This window comes from Hemiscyllium ocellatum, chromosome 20 (genome assembly GCF_020745735.1).
Source record: "Hemiscyllium ocellatum isolate sHemOce1 chromosome 20, sHemOce1.pat.X.cur, whole genome shotgun sequence".
Classification (NCBI taxonomy): Eukaryota; Metazoa; Chordata; class Chondrichthyes; order Orectolobiformes; family Hemiscylliidae; genus Hemiscyllium; species Hemiscyllium ocellatum.
In genome coordinates this window covers 58,081,353-58,099,312 of record NC_083420.1, presented here as the reverse complement: position 1 = coordinate 58,099,312, position 17,960 = coordinate 58,081,353, and the positions used below count along the sequence as shown (strand labels likewise).

Below are 17,960 nucleotides of genomic sequence, written 5' to 3'. Positions count from 1 at the left end.
CAATTCATTGCAAGCCAGTGCACACTGAAATCAGACCATAAAGAATTAAACTTTCCACCAGCTTCTGTCCTGTCTGTCTCTCTCTCCATCTCCCTTGAATCCTTCAGTCACTGAATGTAATTTACAGAAGGATATTTTCTCTCTCTCACTCACATCTTCCAACTTTCAACCTTCGTGTTTTCCCAGCCTGGAAGGGTTATGAGACGTTCACTTCCTACAGCAGTCAAGATTAGGGAGCTGATCTTCATAAATTCAAATCTGCTCAGTGAGGTATACCTGAAAATTATCAGGATTGTTCTATTATGTGCATATTCCATTCAGTTTATTAAATTACAAGTTCTTTTCCTATTGAGTAGAAGTTTTTGTTAAGAGTCTTTGATATAAACCAGCAAGTTAATTATCTGACATCTCACTGTGAAAGATCCGTGCCTCCAGCCCCCGGCATGATAAGGAAGTACTGCCACACATTCCACAAGTGAACAAATGTTATCACCTTATTTACACCGATCCATTGACACCAAGAACAGATATCCCCAATTCTTCTGAACAAGCACTTTCCCGCATTTTTTGCAGAAATTGTGTGACATCTAAGGCTACACGCTTTCTCAATATGTATCTGTTGAATTCTTTACCACAGAGGCCTAGCAAGGCTGGCTTGTTATGTATATTCAAGGCTGAACTAGACAGATCTTTAATCAGTAAGGGAATCACGGATTATAGGGAAAACGCAGGAAATGGAGTTGAGGATTATCAGCTCAGCCATGATCTCATGTAAGGCAGAGCAAGCATGTTGGGCTGAATGGCCTACGTTGTTCCTATATCTTATGAACGTAAGGTCTTATGCACCATCCAGCAAAGTGGAAGGTATTCCAACACACCCCTGAGTTGTGCCTTGTAGACAGTGGGCAGGATTTGGGCAGTCAGAAGGTGAGTTACTTGCAACAGAATTCCTAGACTTTGACTTACTGTCATAGCCACACTATTAATTTAGTTGGTCTAATTCAGTTTCTGATCAATGATAACCCCTGGATATTCTGTGATTCTGTGATAATAATGCCATTGAATGTCAAAGTGTGAAGATTAGATTCTCTCTTGTTAGAGATGGGCATTGGCTAGCACATATTTGGGAGGGAAGTCTTTTTTCTGACTTCCAGCCTTGAATATATTTCTATTACTGGACCAGAAGAGTTATTCAGGATTCTGAACATGTTAAATGATCCTCATCTAAGTGCCACAATTATTCACAATTTCCTCAAAAGTCTCATCAAAACAATTGCACAGAACTATTGCTAATCTTTATTGACTTGCACTGACTCTTGCTAAAACAGAAGTAAATGGCGATATATGTTGATGGTACATGAAGGCAATATTATAATATTGACCTTTTAATTGTCCGCACCCTCATCCAGCACCGACTTATAAGTTCAACAAAAGAATCTGCAAGTGGTTTTCATCTAAGTCAGAAGAGGATGGAAAGCAGAATCTAAAAGCACAAGAAGCTGTAGAATTTCAGTTAATAGGTGGAGTTTTAGAAAGCGCCAAAATATAGCAATAAAACTTTGATAATTCTACTGCTGCACGTTGTATCTTTTTACTGGTTCAGGAGCAGCCCCACACCCATCTTATCTACAGCCACCACTGACTGTACAATCTTCATAGTGCAAATGTCACAGATACAGAAACACTTTCTGTCGAGCAGTTACTGTGTTCGGTAAGTCTTCTCTCATTTACTAATGACTGCACACTGAAATTTTTCATTTTGCTCTGAAGGTTTTGTGAAATGTAACATAAAGAAATGCTTCTGTGGTATGAACACTTGCCAAAGCGAAAGAGAATCCATGCAGATTGGGCAAGAAATTGAGTTTAAATTGAATTTTTTTTCAATGATGCAACAGATTATCAGAGTCTGTTCATGCTTTTAAGTAAGCTTAAGGTTGTCTCTGTTCATAATTAGATATGTCTAGAACTAACAGGTGATCCATGTAGCAGGATCTGTCCTATATTTGTGGTTTTCTCACACCCACTTTTAAAGAACCTTTTAATGGGGAAACCAACAATGCTATATGATGGGATAATTGGAAATTAAGATTGAAACTCATTTTAACAATCTACTGCCTTGGCATAGAGAGGCAAGCTGCACTGAAACACTCAGCGTTGATGCTAGGGCAAGGACATAATTTTTCAATATACTTTGAGGCGAACAGTCTTATGGACACAACCCCAATCCCCTGCCTTCTTTCAACCAGTTGGCCCTTTGCTCAAGACTCTGTCTCTGCTGCTGTCAATAACTGCCCCTAACTCCTCATATACTCACAATCTATGTCAATGGCTTGGATGAAGGGGCAGAACGTATGGTAGCCAAATTTGTTGTTGACACAAAGATAGTTAGGAAAATAAGTTGTCAAAAGGACATAGAGAGTTTGTGAAGATATAATAGATAGATTGAGTGGGTGGCAAAAATTTGGTAGATGGGATGGGAAAAGGTGAAGTTTTTCACTGTGGTAGGAAGAATATAAAAGATTAGATTACTTACAGTGTGGAAACAGGCCATTCGGCCCAACAAGTGCACACCGACTCACAACCCACCCAGATCCATTCCCCTACACATAAATACTACAGGCAATTTAGCACGGCCAATTCACCTAACCTGCACATTTTTAGACTGTGGGAGGAAACCAGAGCAACCCCACGCAGACACGGGGAGAATGTGCAAACTTCACACAGACAGTCACCTGAGGTGGGAATTGAACCCAGGTCTCTGGAGCTGTGAGGCAGCAGTGCTAACCACTGTGCCACCATGTATTATTTAAATGATGAGGTATTGCAAAAGTCTGGGGTGCAGAGGGAATTGGGTGTGTACATGACACGCGAAATGTAATATGCCAGTACAAGAAGTAATTAGGGAGACAAATGCAATGTGGAATAAAAGTAGGGAAGTTTTACTGCAGCTGTCAGGGTCTGAGGGAAACAGTATCTGGAACAGTGTACACAGTTTTAATCTCATTTGTAAAAATATATTGTGTTAGTGGCATTTCAAAGAAAATTGACTTGACTAATTCCTGGAATGGGGGGGGGGGGGGGGGCGGGGGAGATTACCTTATAAGGGAAGGCTAGATAGATTTGGTGTATAGCCATGGAGTTTAGAAAATAAGACATAATTTTATTGAAATATTGAAAATCCTGCACGATAGTAGGAGGATGTTTCCTTTTGTGAAGAATTAGGAAGCACAATTTAATGCAGGAATGAGGAGAAATGTCTTCTCTAAGAGTGTTGTTAGCTTGTGGAATTATTTTCCACAAAACCAGTGGAAGCTGGCTCAGTGAACTTACTCAAGGCTGAGTCAAACACATTTTTGATTGACATGAGAGCCAAGGGCTACGGGGTGCAGACAAGAAAGTGGAGTTGAGATTATACTTAGATAAACTATAATCTTATTGAATCTAATCTTGCTCTTAAGATGTGATATGTTCCCTCTACAAACTGTCCACCATGCCAAACTGCATAGCTTTGACAAAAACTTTCCTTGAGACACAGAGCAGTCAGAAAAGCGCATCTTCAGTATTCCATCTCCTCAACTCATGGCAGCTAAGCATTGGGAACTCATGGAAGAAACTCAAGCAGTCGCGAGTTGAGAGTCCCTAGCTATCACTGCCAGGAGAATTACAGGGAAAACATAGCATGCAGGAAGAGAATATAAAGTATGGGCAAAAAAATTTGAAAAAAAATGATGATCCTGCAGTACATGGGACAATCACCCTGTGCCACCACATCTTTGCTGAGATAAGGTGGAGATAAAAAAAATTGTAGATGCTGGAATCCTAGGTAGACGACAGGAGGCTGGAAGAATACAGCAAGCCAAGCAGCATCAGGACCTGGAGAAGTCAACATGAGATAAGGTGGGTAGAAGAGTGGTCTAAATAAAAGCAAATTACTGCGGATACTGGAATCTGAAAGGGTCAGTTAGACTCAAAACGTCAGCTCTTTTCTCTCCTTACAGATGCTGCTAGACTTGTTGAGATTTTCCAGCATTTTCTCTTTATTGGGAGCAGAGTGATCTCACTGTGTTTAGGTCTTGACCCGAAACGTCGATCTTCCTGCTCCTCCGATGCCACCTGAACTGCGGTGCTTTTCCAGCTCCACATTTTATCGACTCTTGACTTCCAGCATCGGCCAGTGCTTACCACCTCCAACTGTTGGGGCTGGTGTGTCATTTACAGCTTTATGATATGGTGCCATGGTCCCAGCTCAGGATGGTAAGAAGTGGGGACACGGTTGGGCCATGTGGACCCTCCAGGGCTGCCCTCTGCCATCCAATAAGGTCAAGGCTGGTCCTGGATGTGGCCTGATGCCCACTTTCAGAAGTCTGTCCCACAGAGACTGGAATTGGACCCCCCCCCACTCGCTGAGGAAGTAAATTCCAGGCACCAAGAAGCCTCGTGGGGAGGGATTCTCCCTGAAGCCCCAGGGACACACCTTTTGCTGCTGAAGTGTGTGGGCCCTGGTTCCCTACCCCCTTCAATCAGAGAAACTCTTCAGTGTTACTCCTGACCTGGCACACGCTGAAGGTAAGGATCCAGAATTTAAAAACCCTCCCGAGGGCCGCGCCTGATTCCTTCAGGGTTTTGGGTGAAAGCTCTCGCTGTGGTTCCGACTCCCTCCCTCCTGACGTTCAGCCTGAGGCGGCGGGGGAACTGCTGCAGGCCCGGACCCCGGGCTCCGGGGATTGGCGCCACCCGGGACCGTTTCCAGGTTGTCCCGGCTTCCGGCGGGGAGTTGGGGGGGGGGCGGTTTTCTCGGTGCACCCCGCGGTGTCGGGAACCGGAGGACGAGGGGGATTTGAGGCGGGGCCTCGCTGCTACTTCAGTGTCAGAGAGCGGCCCGGGCCCAGGCCCAGGGACACCCCGTCTCCATAACAACCGGCTGGAAAACACCTCCCCCTCTCCCACCCCCAACACTTCATTCACACCACCCCGTCTCTGTCCCCAGCCCCCCCTTACCCTCTCACCCCCCCAAACCCCCCTTTCACTCCCCCGCATCACCCCCCTCACCCCCTCTTAACCCCTCTCACTAACCCCCCCACTCACTCACCCCCCCACTCACTCACCCCCCTCACCCCCTCTTAACCCCTCTCACTAACCCCCCCACTCACTCACCCCCCCACTCACTCACCCCCCCACTCACTCACCCCCCTCACCCCCTCTTAACCCCTCTCACTCACCCCCCCACTCACTCACCCCCCCACTCACTCACCCCCCTCACCCCCTCTTAACCCCTCTCACTAACCCCCCCACTCACTCACCCCCCTCACAACCCCTCTCACTAACCCCCCCACTCACTCACCCCCTCTTAACCCCTCTCACTAACCCCCCCACTCACTCACCCCCCTCACCCCCTCTTAACCCCTCTCACTAACCCCCCCACTCACTCACCCCCCCACTCACTCACCCCCCCACTCACTCACCCCCCTCACCTCCTCTCCCCCCCTCTCACTAACCCCCCACTCCCCCCCCTCCCCCTCACCCCCCCATCACCCCTTACCCCCCCCAACCACCATTCACCCCCTCTCACCACCACCCCCCCCAATAACCCCACCCCCCAGTCTTAACCAATCCCACACACAAATTCGGTGTCCTCTGACTGAGGTTCGATTTCAAACTGATGGAAAGAGAGGGGAATGTGACTCTACAGCAAAAAAACGCCAGTGTCCTTGTAAGTGAACTGGAGCTATGTTTTGTGAGGAGCTACTATATATGTGCAACGGAACATTGCAAACAGGATGTTCAGGCTGCCATTCCTGTGTTGGTTCTTCTGATCCTCTGCCCCCCAATCCTGATGAAGGGCTTATGCCCAAAATGTCAATTCTCCTGCTGCTCGGATGCTGTCCGACCTGTTGTGCTTTTCCTGCACCACACTTTTCGACTCTGACCTCCAGTCTTCACTTTTCCCTTGGCTCTCTGCCACAACAATTTACTAATCTCTTTCCCAGTCACCCTGCAAATATTTACATTTTTAAGTATCTACTTGATTCCCTTTTGAAAACTCTACAGCAAGACTGTGGACAGGAATTACAAAATATCCAATGCAGTTCCAGAGATGGGGTGAAGGAACATCTGCAGTATATGCACAAACTCATTGAACTTAACAGTGTACGTTTGACACGGCAGTTAACAACGCATATGGGTTGCTGAACTTTAAATGATATGAGACATAGGCAAAGAAATTATGGTGAATTTTTATTAAATTCGTGTTCAGCCTCAACTGAAATTTTGTCTCTTGTATTGTGCACCACACATTAGGAAAGACTCCAGAAAAGACATACAAGAATGGCACTGTGGATTTTTATTTTTATTTGCTTGTGGGATGTGGGTATTGGCTAGGCCAGCATTTATTGTCCATCCCTAACTGCTCTTGAGAAGATGTTGGTGAGCTATTTCAATGCTTCGACTGTTTAGATATGGATTTAATATTTGCCACTCTTGTGTGCAGTTATGTTTTATTTATAAATGTGGTTTGCCTTATTATTGTCACGTACTGGGATGCAGTGAAAAGTGTTGTACTGTGTGCTAACCAGACAAATCATACCTTACATAAACACGTCAGAGTAGTAGAACAGAATGTAGAAGTTAGTGTTAGCGCTACAGAAAAGGTACAGTAGAGCGTTGATTATCTGAATGAGACAGGCGGGGAGTATTTTGTATGGCTGATTGATTGTTTGGATAATCGGTCTGATTGTAAACAAGCAGTAATTTGAGTGCTGGTTATCTGAACATTTCTCGGTTATTCAACAATGCACCCCTTAATGCCGTTTAACTGCTAACTGAATGCAGAGTTGCCTAATGCATAGCAGGTCATGCAGCATTCGAGGACCAGGAGAATTCACGTTTCGGGCAGAAGCCCTTCATCAGGAGAGGCATCCTCTTAAGTCTGATAACAGCGGGGAAGAAGCAGTTCTTATATCTGTTACATGTCTTCAAAGTTTTATATCTCCTGCCTGATGGAAAAGGGTGGAAGAGAGCATTACGGGGTGGGAGGAGTCTTTGATCATTTTGGCTGTTTTTCCAAGACAACAGGAAATGTAGAGAGTCAATGGAAGGAAGGCTGGTTTTTGTGATAGACTGGGCTGTATTCACAACTGTCTGTAAGTTCTTGGGGTCTTGGACAGAACTGTTGTCATACCAAGCTATGACACATTAGGTGGCACGGTGCCTCAGTGGTTAGCATTACTGCCTCACAGCACCAGGGATCGGGTTCGATTCCAGCCTCGGGTGGAGTTTGCATATTCTCCCCGTGTCTTCATGGGTTTCCTCTGGGTGTTCCAGCTTCCTCCCTCTGTCCAAAGATGTGCAGGTTAGGTGAATTGGCCATGCTAAATTGCCCATAGTGTTCAGGGTTGTGTATGTTAAGTGCATTAGTCAGGGATAAATGTAGAGTAACGGATAGGGGAATACGTCTGGGTGGGTGACACTTCAGAGGGTCAGTGTGGACTTGTTAGGCCAAAGAGCCTGTTTCCACATTGTATGGATTCTATCATTCAAATAAGATGGTTTCTATGGTGCATCTCTAAAAATTGGCAACGTCATTTTGGTCATGACGAATTTCCTTAGCTGTCTGATGAGGCAGGGCGTGTGATCGATAAGTGGTGCAGAATGTACATGGTGCAGTTTTGACAAGTTGGAATTTGCTGCATTTGAGGAAGTCTTCTTGGAAACATAGATAATGGGGAGAGGCAGGACTGTTGTTGAATTGGATGACTCATACCATGGAGAGATTGAGGGCAAATAATTCTCTCATTGGTGACTAGAACAAAGGAAATCATAGTACTATGTCAAGATGAGAACTGGATATGAGATTGCAAAGTATCAAAAGAACATGATAGTTACGAGGAGGTATTGGGGGTATTTCCAATGGAACAGTAAAGGGCAAAGAAGAGATTTTAAATGTCCATTGCTTTAAATGGAAGTGTAGAAATGGTTGTTTTCTCTGTCAGCAAATCGCAGTTGAGCAGTCATCAATTTAAAGTAGTTAATAAGTATGAAGAGAAGTGTCGTTATGTAATACTGTTCCACAACAATCAGCTGAGGTTCACATCATATTTTCTTCAGGAATAAGAAGACAAATATTTTGAAGCTGAGGAGAATATAGGACATGGGAGACAACTGTAAATAACAACTGTAATAGCTGCAAATAAACTGTGCAATGTGGTTTGTTTTGAATTTCTCCAGGAAAGAATAGATAAAGTTGCAGTGGGAGGAATGGTCTCTTTCACCATGGAAACTTGTGTGGTTAATTGTAGTATTTTGAAATGGTTATTTTGGGAATAGAAAGTATGGAGCTGGATTGCAATGATTCCTGCGGGCACCTTTGAATTGAGCAAGTTTGGTTGTGGAAACCTAGTCAGAATAGATGGAAAGATCAAGGACTGTACTAGTGTGAAAGCTAGGGAATGACTCTAGCCAAGGCTGAGTTGAAGTCTAGGAAGTGGTCAAAGATAATTTGTGGAGCAGGGAATTTCGAAACAAAACTTTTGATAAATGAAGCAGCTTAATAGATAAGCCCATTGTGGGGGAGAGAGCGCTTGAGTGAGATACTTAATTGTTCAGAAAAGAATTGTCTTCACTCCACTTTGGAGCAAAATTAGCACATTATTCAATATGGTGTTATGGGCAGAGACTTTTCAGTCAAGCCTATTCCTCATTTATGTATATAAACCCAGCCTTGAGTCAGGCCCACAGTAATGGCATGGCAAACCATTTGGCTCAAAGGCATTTAGGAGCATCAAGGGCAAGAGTCAAACATATTGCTGAGGTTGATCAGTCCGTATGGATGATGTCACATCGACAAATGAAGCTGCAATGAAAATGGGCCATTTCATTTATATTAATTGTTATCTATAACAAAGTGTATTCTACCAAATAATTAATATCATACTCCCAAGTCTTTCGTGAAAGGAGATTGTTTCAGATACAGCAGCTTCAGCGACTATCTCAGACTTTCTTTTTTGTTATTACAGATGCAGAGCCAGGAACCTGTGAAGGTATAACATGGTTATCAAGATATTTTTTCCAAGTTGCTGCTCTGAAGCAGAAAGTGGTCTCCTAATAGGTCGTTGGATTCCAGAGCAGAATGCTGCAGTTGTCCTGGCAATCTTTCACTATCCTTTCATACCTGGCCAGGTGAAACAGTGCCTTGAGCAGATCAGAGCTCTAACTAACGTAGAAGTTTCTGTGCTCGGGTCCTGGAACAGCTATGACTCTCGGGCGAAAGAAGACCTCAGCCAGTTTCTGGAAGACCTGAGTTCCATCTTTCCCCATGATCTGTGGTTCCAGTTGACACAGGGGAAAGAAAGAAAGTCAGTTTTTGACTATCACGTGGTTCAAAAAGGCAACAAGAACAACAAGAAAAATGTTATCTTAATCTACTATGATCAACGCAAAGTTATGCTGTCAAAATTGCATCCTTTGGACATTACAATTCCCGAAGATGATGATCATGCTGGAGTGATGTCAGAAGTTTTTGCCTCAGACTTTGCCACAGTATTTGATACTGTGGCTAAATGCGAGTCATTTTTTGTGATTGATAAATATGATGAAACAGTGATTAAGTTTACTCATTGGCAGTCGGAAGGGAGAGAAGCTAGTGTCGTTGTGGAACTTGTGAAACAAGCATCAGTACCTGTGTGTGTGATATTTTCCTTCCTGCTGTCTTTTATATCCAGTGTCTGCAAAAGCAGGTAACTGATTTTGGAGAAAACACCCAAATGTATAGTTCAATGTTAAGAGAGTTTGTCAAGTAGACCTTTTAGAAGCTTATTGTTCCTTATTTAAACTCTTTCACTTAGGACTTGATTTTTCAGTGAATACCTTGCAGGACAGCTGCAGGTGAAGGGTATGCTAACACAGTCCGCTTTCCATATTCTATTTAACTTGAATTTAGGGATAAATGATGAATGTAAGTTCCTACTTCAATATGTGAACCTGGAGACATCAGTACATGCTGTAGATACAAAAAGTAGGAGGCAGCTACTTGGCCTTTCGACCCTGCTCTGCCATTCAGTATTATTATGGTTGACCTTCCTAGTCAGTACCTTATTCCTGTTTTCTCCCTATACCCTTTGATCCCTTTAGCACAAAAATTGTATCTAACTCCTGGAAATTTGGCCTTAATGGCTTTCTGTGGCAGAAAATTACAGAGTTTTGTCACTCTCTGGAATGATGATGTTTCTCTTTAACTCTGGCCTATCCTGTATCCTTGCGTTGTGATGCGTTTACCCTATCTATTCCTGTTAGAATTCTCTAGATTTCTATGAGAGCTCCTTCGTTCTTTTAAAGTCTAGTGAATACAGAATTATAGAGGCATACAGACCATTCGATCCAACCGCTCCATGCTGAATGTTATCCCAAGGAAGCTACTCCCACTGCCTGCTCTTGGCCCATAATTCTAACCTGTCCAGTCTGTTCATATGTCAGTCCTGCCGTATCGGGAGTCTATCTGATAAGCCTTTGTTCCACTCGCTCCATAGCCAGAGCATCCTTCCTCAGACAAGGAAACCAAAACTGCCCACATTGCTCCAGGTGTGATCTCACCAGGCTGTGCATAATTGTGATGACATCCCTGCTCCTGTATTCAAATCCTATCTCTATTTGCTGCCTTTACCATCTGTTGCACCATGAAGGTTTCACAAAACACAAAACCTTGTAGAGCATCTGTCAATCTTTTTTTAATCTCAAATAACCTTGAATACAAATATGGTTCTCTTTCCTAAAGGCAATTTTCATGTTTTCTTTTAAACTTTTTTTTAAGAGGGTACTGCATAAAAAAATTAGGAAATTTTAGAGGGAGAGAAATACAAGGTTTGAACCATAGAATTTTACAGTGCAGAAGGAGGCCATTTGACCCATCATGTCTGTAAAGAGCTACCCAGTTAGTCCCATTTTCCAGGCCTTCTCCATAGCTCTTTGAAAAAAAAAATGGCGGTTTCACTTTGCATTCAACCTGTGCTGTCCCTAATCAACAGCTATTATTGACAAGATTACAACAGTTTTTCTGAAATGAGTTTAAAGATTAAAACACAAAACGTGGGACATATTAAGTCTCCCACTCTCTGTATCCTCTCACTTCCGGGGGTTTTAACAGGAGCTGTGCTATAAGTACAAGAGAAGTTAAACAAACAGGTTGGGCCTATGTTAGTTGAGTTGTCAATTGTCAAAAACATACAAGATCCTGAAGAGGCTAGATAAGGGGGGAATAGCTTCTCAGCATCCACCCTGTGGGGACATTCCAGAACCAGGAGGTTTGGTTTTGGAATAAAGTTCCACACTTTAAATCAGAGACTAGGAGGAATTTCTTCACTGGTGGGTCTGTTAGTGGATGGTCTGTTACTTTCTTAGAGGAGTGGAGGCTTGGTCATTACTATAGTTTAGGCTGAGTTAGACAGATTTCTGATCAACCCCTTCAGAGTCTCATCCTTTTCCCTTCCAATGTGTATAATGACCTCCTTTTGGTCCCTCTCCCCTTTTGAGAACATTCTGCACCCTCTCTGAGACATCCTTGATCCTGGCACCAGGGAGGCAACACACCATTCTGATTTTTCGCTGCTGGCTGCAGAAACGTCTGTCTGTGTGTCTGACTAGAGAGTCTCCTAACACAGTCAATCGCTTGGAACCCAATGTACCCCGCATTACATTAGAGCCAGTCTTGATGCCAGTAACTTGGCTGCTCGTGCTACATTCCCCTGAAAATCCATCACCCATCCCCAACATTTTCCAAAACAGCGTACTAGTTTGAAATGGGGATAGCCACAGAAGACTTCTGTACTACTTGCTTACCTCTCTTACCTTTCCTGGGGTTAACCCATGTACCTGACTGTATCTGCAGCTTATTGGGATCTGTCTCTTAATTAAATTCTAAAAATATAAGCCATTAGTATTAAGTTAGTCTGGAGCAGCGTTTTGGGAGTTTCAGGAGAGTTTAAGGGTTACTGAGGACTATACCTGCAATAAATGTTTGTTGCGAATCCTGTCAGATTGAATGGATCAATTGGAGCGGCAGTTAAATGTTGGGGTTGGATGATGGACTTTCAGGGGAATGTAGCACGAGCAGCCAAGTTACTGGCATCAAGACTGGCTCTAATGTAATGCGGGGTACATTGGGTTCCAAGCTATTGACTGTGTTAGGAGACTCTCTAGTCTGAGGTACAGACAGACGTTTCTGCAGCCAGCAGCGAAAAATCAGAATGGTGTGTTGCCTCCCTGGTGCCAGGATCAAGGATGTCTCAGAGAGGGTGCAGAATGTTCTCAAAGGGGAGAGGGACAAGCAGGTGGTCATTGTACACATTGGTACGACATAGAAAGGGAAAAGGATGAGATTCTGAAGAAAAACATGTAGGATGTTAGGCAGGAATTTTTAAAAAAAGAGGTCCTTGAAGGTAGTAATATCTGGATTACTCCCAATGCCAAGAGCTAGTGGAGGATAGTGCAGGTGACTGCTTGGCTGAGGAGCTGATGTATAGGAGAAGGATTCACATTTTTGGATCATTGGAATCTCTTCTGAGGTAGAAATGACCTGTACAGGAAGGATGGATTGCACCTGAATTGGAACGGGGCTAATATACTGGCAGGGAGAGCTGCTTGGGAGGATTTAAACTAGTAAGGTGGTGGTGTTGGGGTGGGGGAGAGGGTGGGGGGTGGCAGCAGGGTAGGACCTAGAGAGATAGTGAGGGAAGAGATCAATCTGAGACTGGTACAGTTGAGAAAAGAAGCCAGTCAAATCATCAGGGCAGTTAAGAACAAATCAGTGAACAAGGTAGGACTGATGAATTAAACTGCATTTATTTCAATGCAAGGGGCCTAACAGGGAAGACAGGTGAACTCAGGACATGTTTAGGAACATGGGACTGAAATATTGTAGCAGTTACAGAAACATGGCTCAGGGATAGACTGGACTGGCAGCTTAGTGTTCCAGGATACAGATGCTATAGAAAGGACAGCAAGGGAGGCAAGAGGACGGGGAATGGTGTTTTTGATAAGGGATAGCATTACAGCTGTACATAGGGATAATATTCCTGGAAATACATCCAGGGAAGTTATTTGGGTGAAATTGAGACATGAGAAAGGGATGATCACCTTATTGGAATTGTGTTATAGACCCATAATAGCCAGCGGGAAATTGAGAAACAAATTTGTAAGGAGATCTCAGTTATCTGTAAGAATAATAGTGTTTATGGTAGGGGATTCTAACTTTCCAAATGTAGACTGGGACTGCCATACTGTTAAGGATTTAGATGGAGAGGACTGTGTTAAGAAAGTACAAAAAATGTTCTGAGTCAGTATGTGGATGAACCTACTAGAGAGTGTGCAAAACTTGGGAAATAAGGCAGGACAAGTGATTGAGGTGTCAGTAGGGGAGCACTTTGGGGCCAGTGACCATAATTGTATTACTTTTAAAATAGTGATGGAGAAGGCTAGACCAGATCTAAAAGATGAAGTTCTAAATTGGAGGAAGGCTAATTTTGATGATATTAGGCAAGAACTTTCAAAAGCTGATTGGAGGCAGATATTCGCATGTAAAGGAACGGCTGGAAAATGGGAAGCCTTCAAAATAAAATAACAAGAGTCCAGAGACAGTGTGTTCCTGTTAGGATGAAAGGAAAGGCTGGTAGGTGTAGGGAATGCTGGATGAGTAGTGAAATTGAGGGTTTGGCTAAGAAAAAGAAGGAAGTATATGTCAGGTATAGTCGGGAGAGATCAAGTGAATCCTTAGAGAATAAAGGCAGTAGGAGTATACTTAAGAGGGATATTAGGATGGTAAAAAGGGGATTTGAGATAGCTTTGGCAAATAGTGTTAAGGAGAATCGGAAGGGTTTTTATAAATACATTAAGGACAAAAGGGTAACTAGGGAGAGAATAGGGTCCCTCAAAGATCAGCGAGGCAGCCTTTGTGTGGAGCCGTGGGAAATGGGGGAGATACTAAATGAGTGTTTTGCATCTGTGTTTACTGTGGAGAAGGACATGGAAGATATAGAATGTGGGGAAATAGATGGTAGGATCTTGAAAAATGTCTGTATTACAGAGGAGGAAGTGGTGGAATTCCTGAAAAGCATAAAGGTGGATAAATCCCCAGGACATGATCAGGTGTACCCTAGAATTCTGTAGGAAGCTAGGGAAGTGATTGCTGGGCCCTTTGCTGAGATATTTGTATCATCGCTAGTCACAGGTGAAATGCCAGAAGGCTAGAGGTTGACTAACGTGGTTCCACTATTTAAGAAAGGTGGTAAGGACAAGCCAGGGAACTATAGACTAGTTTGCCTGACATCAATGGTGATCAAGTTGTTGGAGGGAATCCTGAGGGACAGGAATTACATGTATTTGGAAAGGCAAGGACTGATTAGGGACAGTCAACATGGCTTTGTGTGTGGGAAATCATGTCTCACGAACTCGATTGAGTTTTTTGAAACAGTAACAAACAGGATTGATGAGGGCAGACCAGTTGACATGATCTATATGGACGTCAGTAAGGTGTTCAACAAAGTTCCCCATGGGAGACTGGTTAACAAGGTTAGATCTCATGGAATACAGGGAGAACTAACCATTTGGATACAGAACTGGTTCAAAGGTATAAGTCAGAGGGTGGTGGGGGAGGATTGCTTTTTCAGACTGAAGGCCTGTGACCAGTAGAGTACCACAAGTATCAGTGCTGGGTCCACTACCTTTCATCATTAATATAAATAATTTGGATATGAACATAGGAGATATAGTTAGTAAGTTTGCAGGTGACACCAAAATTGGACGTGTAATGGGCAGCGAAAAAAGTTAATTCAGAATTCAATCAGATCTTGATCAGATGGGCCAATGGGCCGAGAAGTGGCAGATGGAGTTTAATTTAGATAAATGCGAGGTGCTGCATTTTGGGAAAGCAAATCCTAGCAGGACTTATACACTTAATAGTAAGGTCCTTGGCAGTGTTGCTGAACAAAAAGACCTTTGTGTGCAGGTTCATAGCTCCTTGAAAGTAGAACAGCCGGTAGATAGGATAGCGAAGAACATATTTGGTATGTTTTCCTTTATTGGTCAGAGTATTGAGTACAGGAGTTGGGAGGTTGCAGCTGTACAGAACATTGTTTAGGCCATTTTTGGAATATTGTATGCAATTCTGGTCTCCTTCCTATCAGAAGGTTGTGAAACCTGAAAGGGTTCAGAAAGGGTTTGCAAGGATGTTGCCAGGGTTGGAGGATTTGAGCTATAGGGAGAGGCTGAATAGGCTAGGACTGTTTTACCTGCAGTGTAGGAGGCTGAGGGGTGACCTTATAGAGGTTTATAAAATCACGAGGGACATGGATAGGATAAATAGACAAGGTATTTTCCCTCGGGTGGGGGAGTCCAGAACTAGAGGCCATAAGTTTAGGGTGAGACGGGAAAGATATAAAAGGGACATAAGGGGCAACTTTTTAATGCAGAGGGTGGTGCGTGTATGGAATAAACTGCTCGAGGAAGTGGTAGAGGCTGGTACAGTCACAACATTTAAAAGGCAGCTGGATGGTTATATGAATAGGAAGGGTTTACATGGATATGGGCCAAGTGCTGTCAAATGGGACGAGATTAGGTTAGGATATCTAGTTGACATGGACGAGTTGGACTAAAGGGTCTGTTTCCGTGCTGTACATCTCTCTGACTCTCTATAACCCCAAGGAGTCTATGGTTATAAGGGACAGTCATGAAAGTGGAGTTAAGGCCACAATTAGATCAGCCATGATCTTACTGAATGGCAGGCAGGCTGAAAGAGTCAAATGGCCGACTGCTCCAATTTGTAATGGCCTTGTGAAGTTGCTGCTGGTGAGGACCAGCAATTTCATATTTGACCTGGGGAAATGATTGCTGCTTATCTTGTTCCACAGGAGAATAGTTGTTGTGAGCCACCTACTTTTTCAGTGTGCAGTACCTTAAAATATTATTGTGTGGCCACACATTCCTGTGATTTGTCACAGAACAAGGCCTGTACAATAACTGCTAGACTGCTGCTCAGCCTAGCAGGAACATTGAACTTGGCAGAAGTACATTGTATAAGATTTACATTTGTCTTTCTGGCCAAATTGGTCACAGAGTTTTCATAAAAATGTGGAATATTTAAATCATACTTATTTTCTGAAAAGTTGAACTTGAAACTATTCTATACATGAGACCATTGGAGTAGGCCAATGAGCTTGCTTCATTGTTCACTGAAAACACGAAATACATACAGTATAGGTGAAGGCCATTCAGCCCTACATCACACCACCTCTATCCTATCTTCGTAATCCTGCAATTACCAAAGCTAAGCCATCTTGCCCACACAACACATGGTTATTCCACCTAATTGCACATCTTTGGACTCTCGGAGGAAACCAGACCCCCAGAGGAAACCCACACAGACTCATGGAGAACTTGCAGAGAGTCACCCAAGGGTGGAATCGAACCCAGGTCCCTGGTGCTGTGAGGCAGCAGTGCTAACTGCTGAGCCACCGTGCTACCCATGTTTGATCATCTATTTCCTGCATTAACTCCATGCCCTTGGATGTTTTTAATGTTTTAAAATCTATCAACCTCAGCCTTAAACATACTCAGCTATACCTTGCAGTAAAAGGTGAATACACCTAATTAAAATAGATAAATATCTCTGGTGTACGGAAGAATGACTGCTAAAAGGAACCATGTCTCAAAAGTTGGGGGCCCGTACATCAGCCAAGCAGATGAGATTTGTGCGTGGAGCTGTGATAAAATATTGACATATTGACAGCAAACAAGTTCACTATATAATGAAACTGTAGCCCCAATTTCTAATTGCATCATTCTCCCTCTCACAACATACTGCTAATGAAGAAAGTGCACATTTATAACCATTCAGGTGGTTGTACTGCATTATCTGGCAATGTTGACTTATTCTCTACAGACTCCTGTAATTGAAACAGTCAGCAGAAGAGCAAATAGAAACCAGTATGGTGCTTGTGTGGGTTAGAAACTGGTGTGGTGAATAGGAACTTTAACTCCTTGAACCTGTTCCATCATTCAGTGAGATCATGGCCAATCTGCAACCTAACTGTGAATGTTGGCATTTGTCCCATATGGCTGACAAACCTTTATCACTCTCACTTTTAAAATGAACAATTAATTTAGCATTACTTATCATTTACAGAAGAGAATTCCAAATTTCTATGACTTTTTGTACATGAATTTGTAAGTGACCACATATTGACTGATTCGTACTGATTAATTTTGCAGAAGCAGCATCTCCCATCCATATTTTCATGAAATTGCTGCATTGAATGTGAATTTTGCCACAGAAAGCTAGGTCTAGTAATTAAATATCCTTTTAACCATGTGATCGTTACAGTCCCCTCCATGACCCAGTGTTTGAATATTGATGAAAAAAGAAATTTTATTGAAGTTTTTCATCTTGTGTTCATCAGAACAATTCACAAGGTTATCCATTTAAGGGGAAAACCAACATTTATACTGTGATATAAAGTATACTTGGTTTTTCCCGTTAAATGGGTATTCTTGCAAATTGTCTTCATAAGTAAAAGATGAAAAGCTTCAATAAAATGTTTTTTTTCAAGCAATTCTCAAATTCTGTATTAACTAACTGACAATGTAATCATTGCTTATGATTGCCAATCACCTTTGCTCAGACTGGGAACAATTGAGAATACAGTGTCTCATTCCTTTAGGTTATAAACTGTTGTTGAAGATTTATTATAGTTTCATATTTGTTTTTATGAAAAACATTTCCTTTCTGACTCTTGCTTTGTTTAATCTTTCTTATCCTTGCTGTTTTTCTTTCTGTACCAGCTTGGAGATGGAATTTGAATTGGAGTGAATTAGTTCATTCTCAGTCCTTCATCCCTTTTATTTTTCAGCCCTTCAAACCCATTAGTTAAGAAGTGTCCAATTAAATTAGGTAACAAATGACTTTTAGAAATATACAATGG

General features: G+C 42.8%; 1 protein-coding gene across 3 annotated transcripts in view; it reads left to right on the top strand.

Moving 5' to 3' along the window:
* The first annotated feature begins 1,668 nt into the window (after nt 1–1,668).
* The window catches only part of pigq (phosphatidylinositol glycan anchor biosynthesis, class Q), a 62,690-nt gene continuing 46,398 nt past the window's right edge, over nt 1,669–17,960 (top strand). Inside the window, exons 1-2 of one of the 3 annotated variants that reach the window (XM_060840910.1) lie at nt 1,669–1,711; nt 9,012–9,731. In XM_060840910.1, the coding sequence (XP_060696893.1) occupies nt 9,043–9,731 (689 nt within the window). In that variant the 5' untranslated portion in view covers nt 1,669–1,711; nt 9,012–9,042. Of the gene's footprint in view, nt 1,712–4,380; nt 4,567–5,586; nt 5,711–9,011; nt 9,732–17,960 lie in introns of those variants that run through there. The other 2 variants (XM_060840912.1, XM_060840909.1) reach the window with 2 other exon arrangements.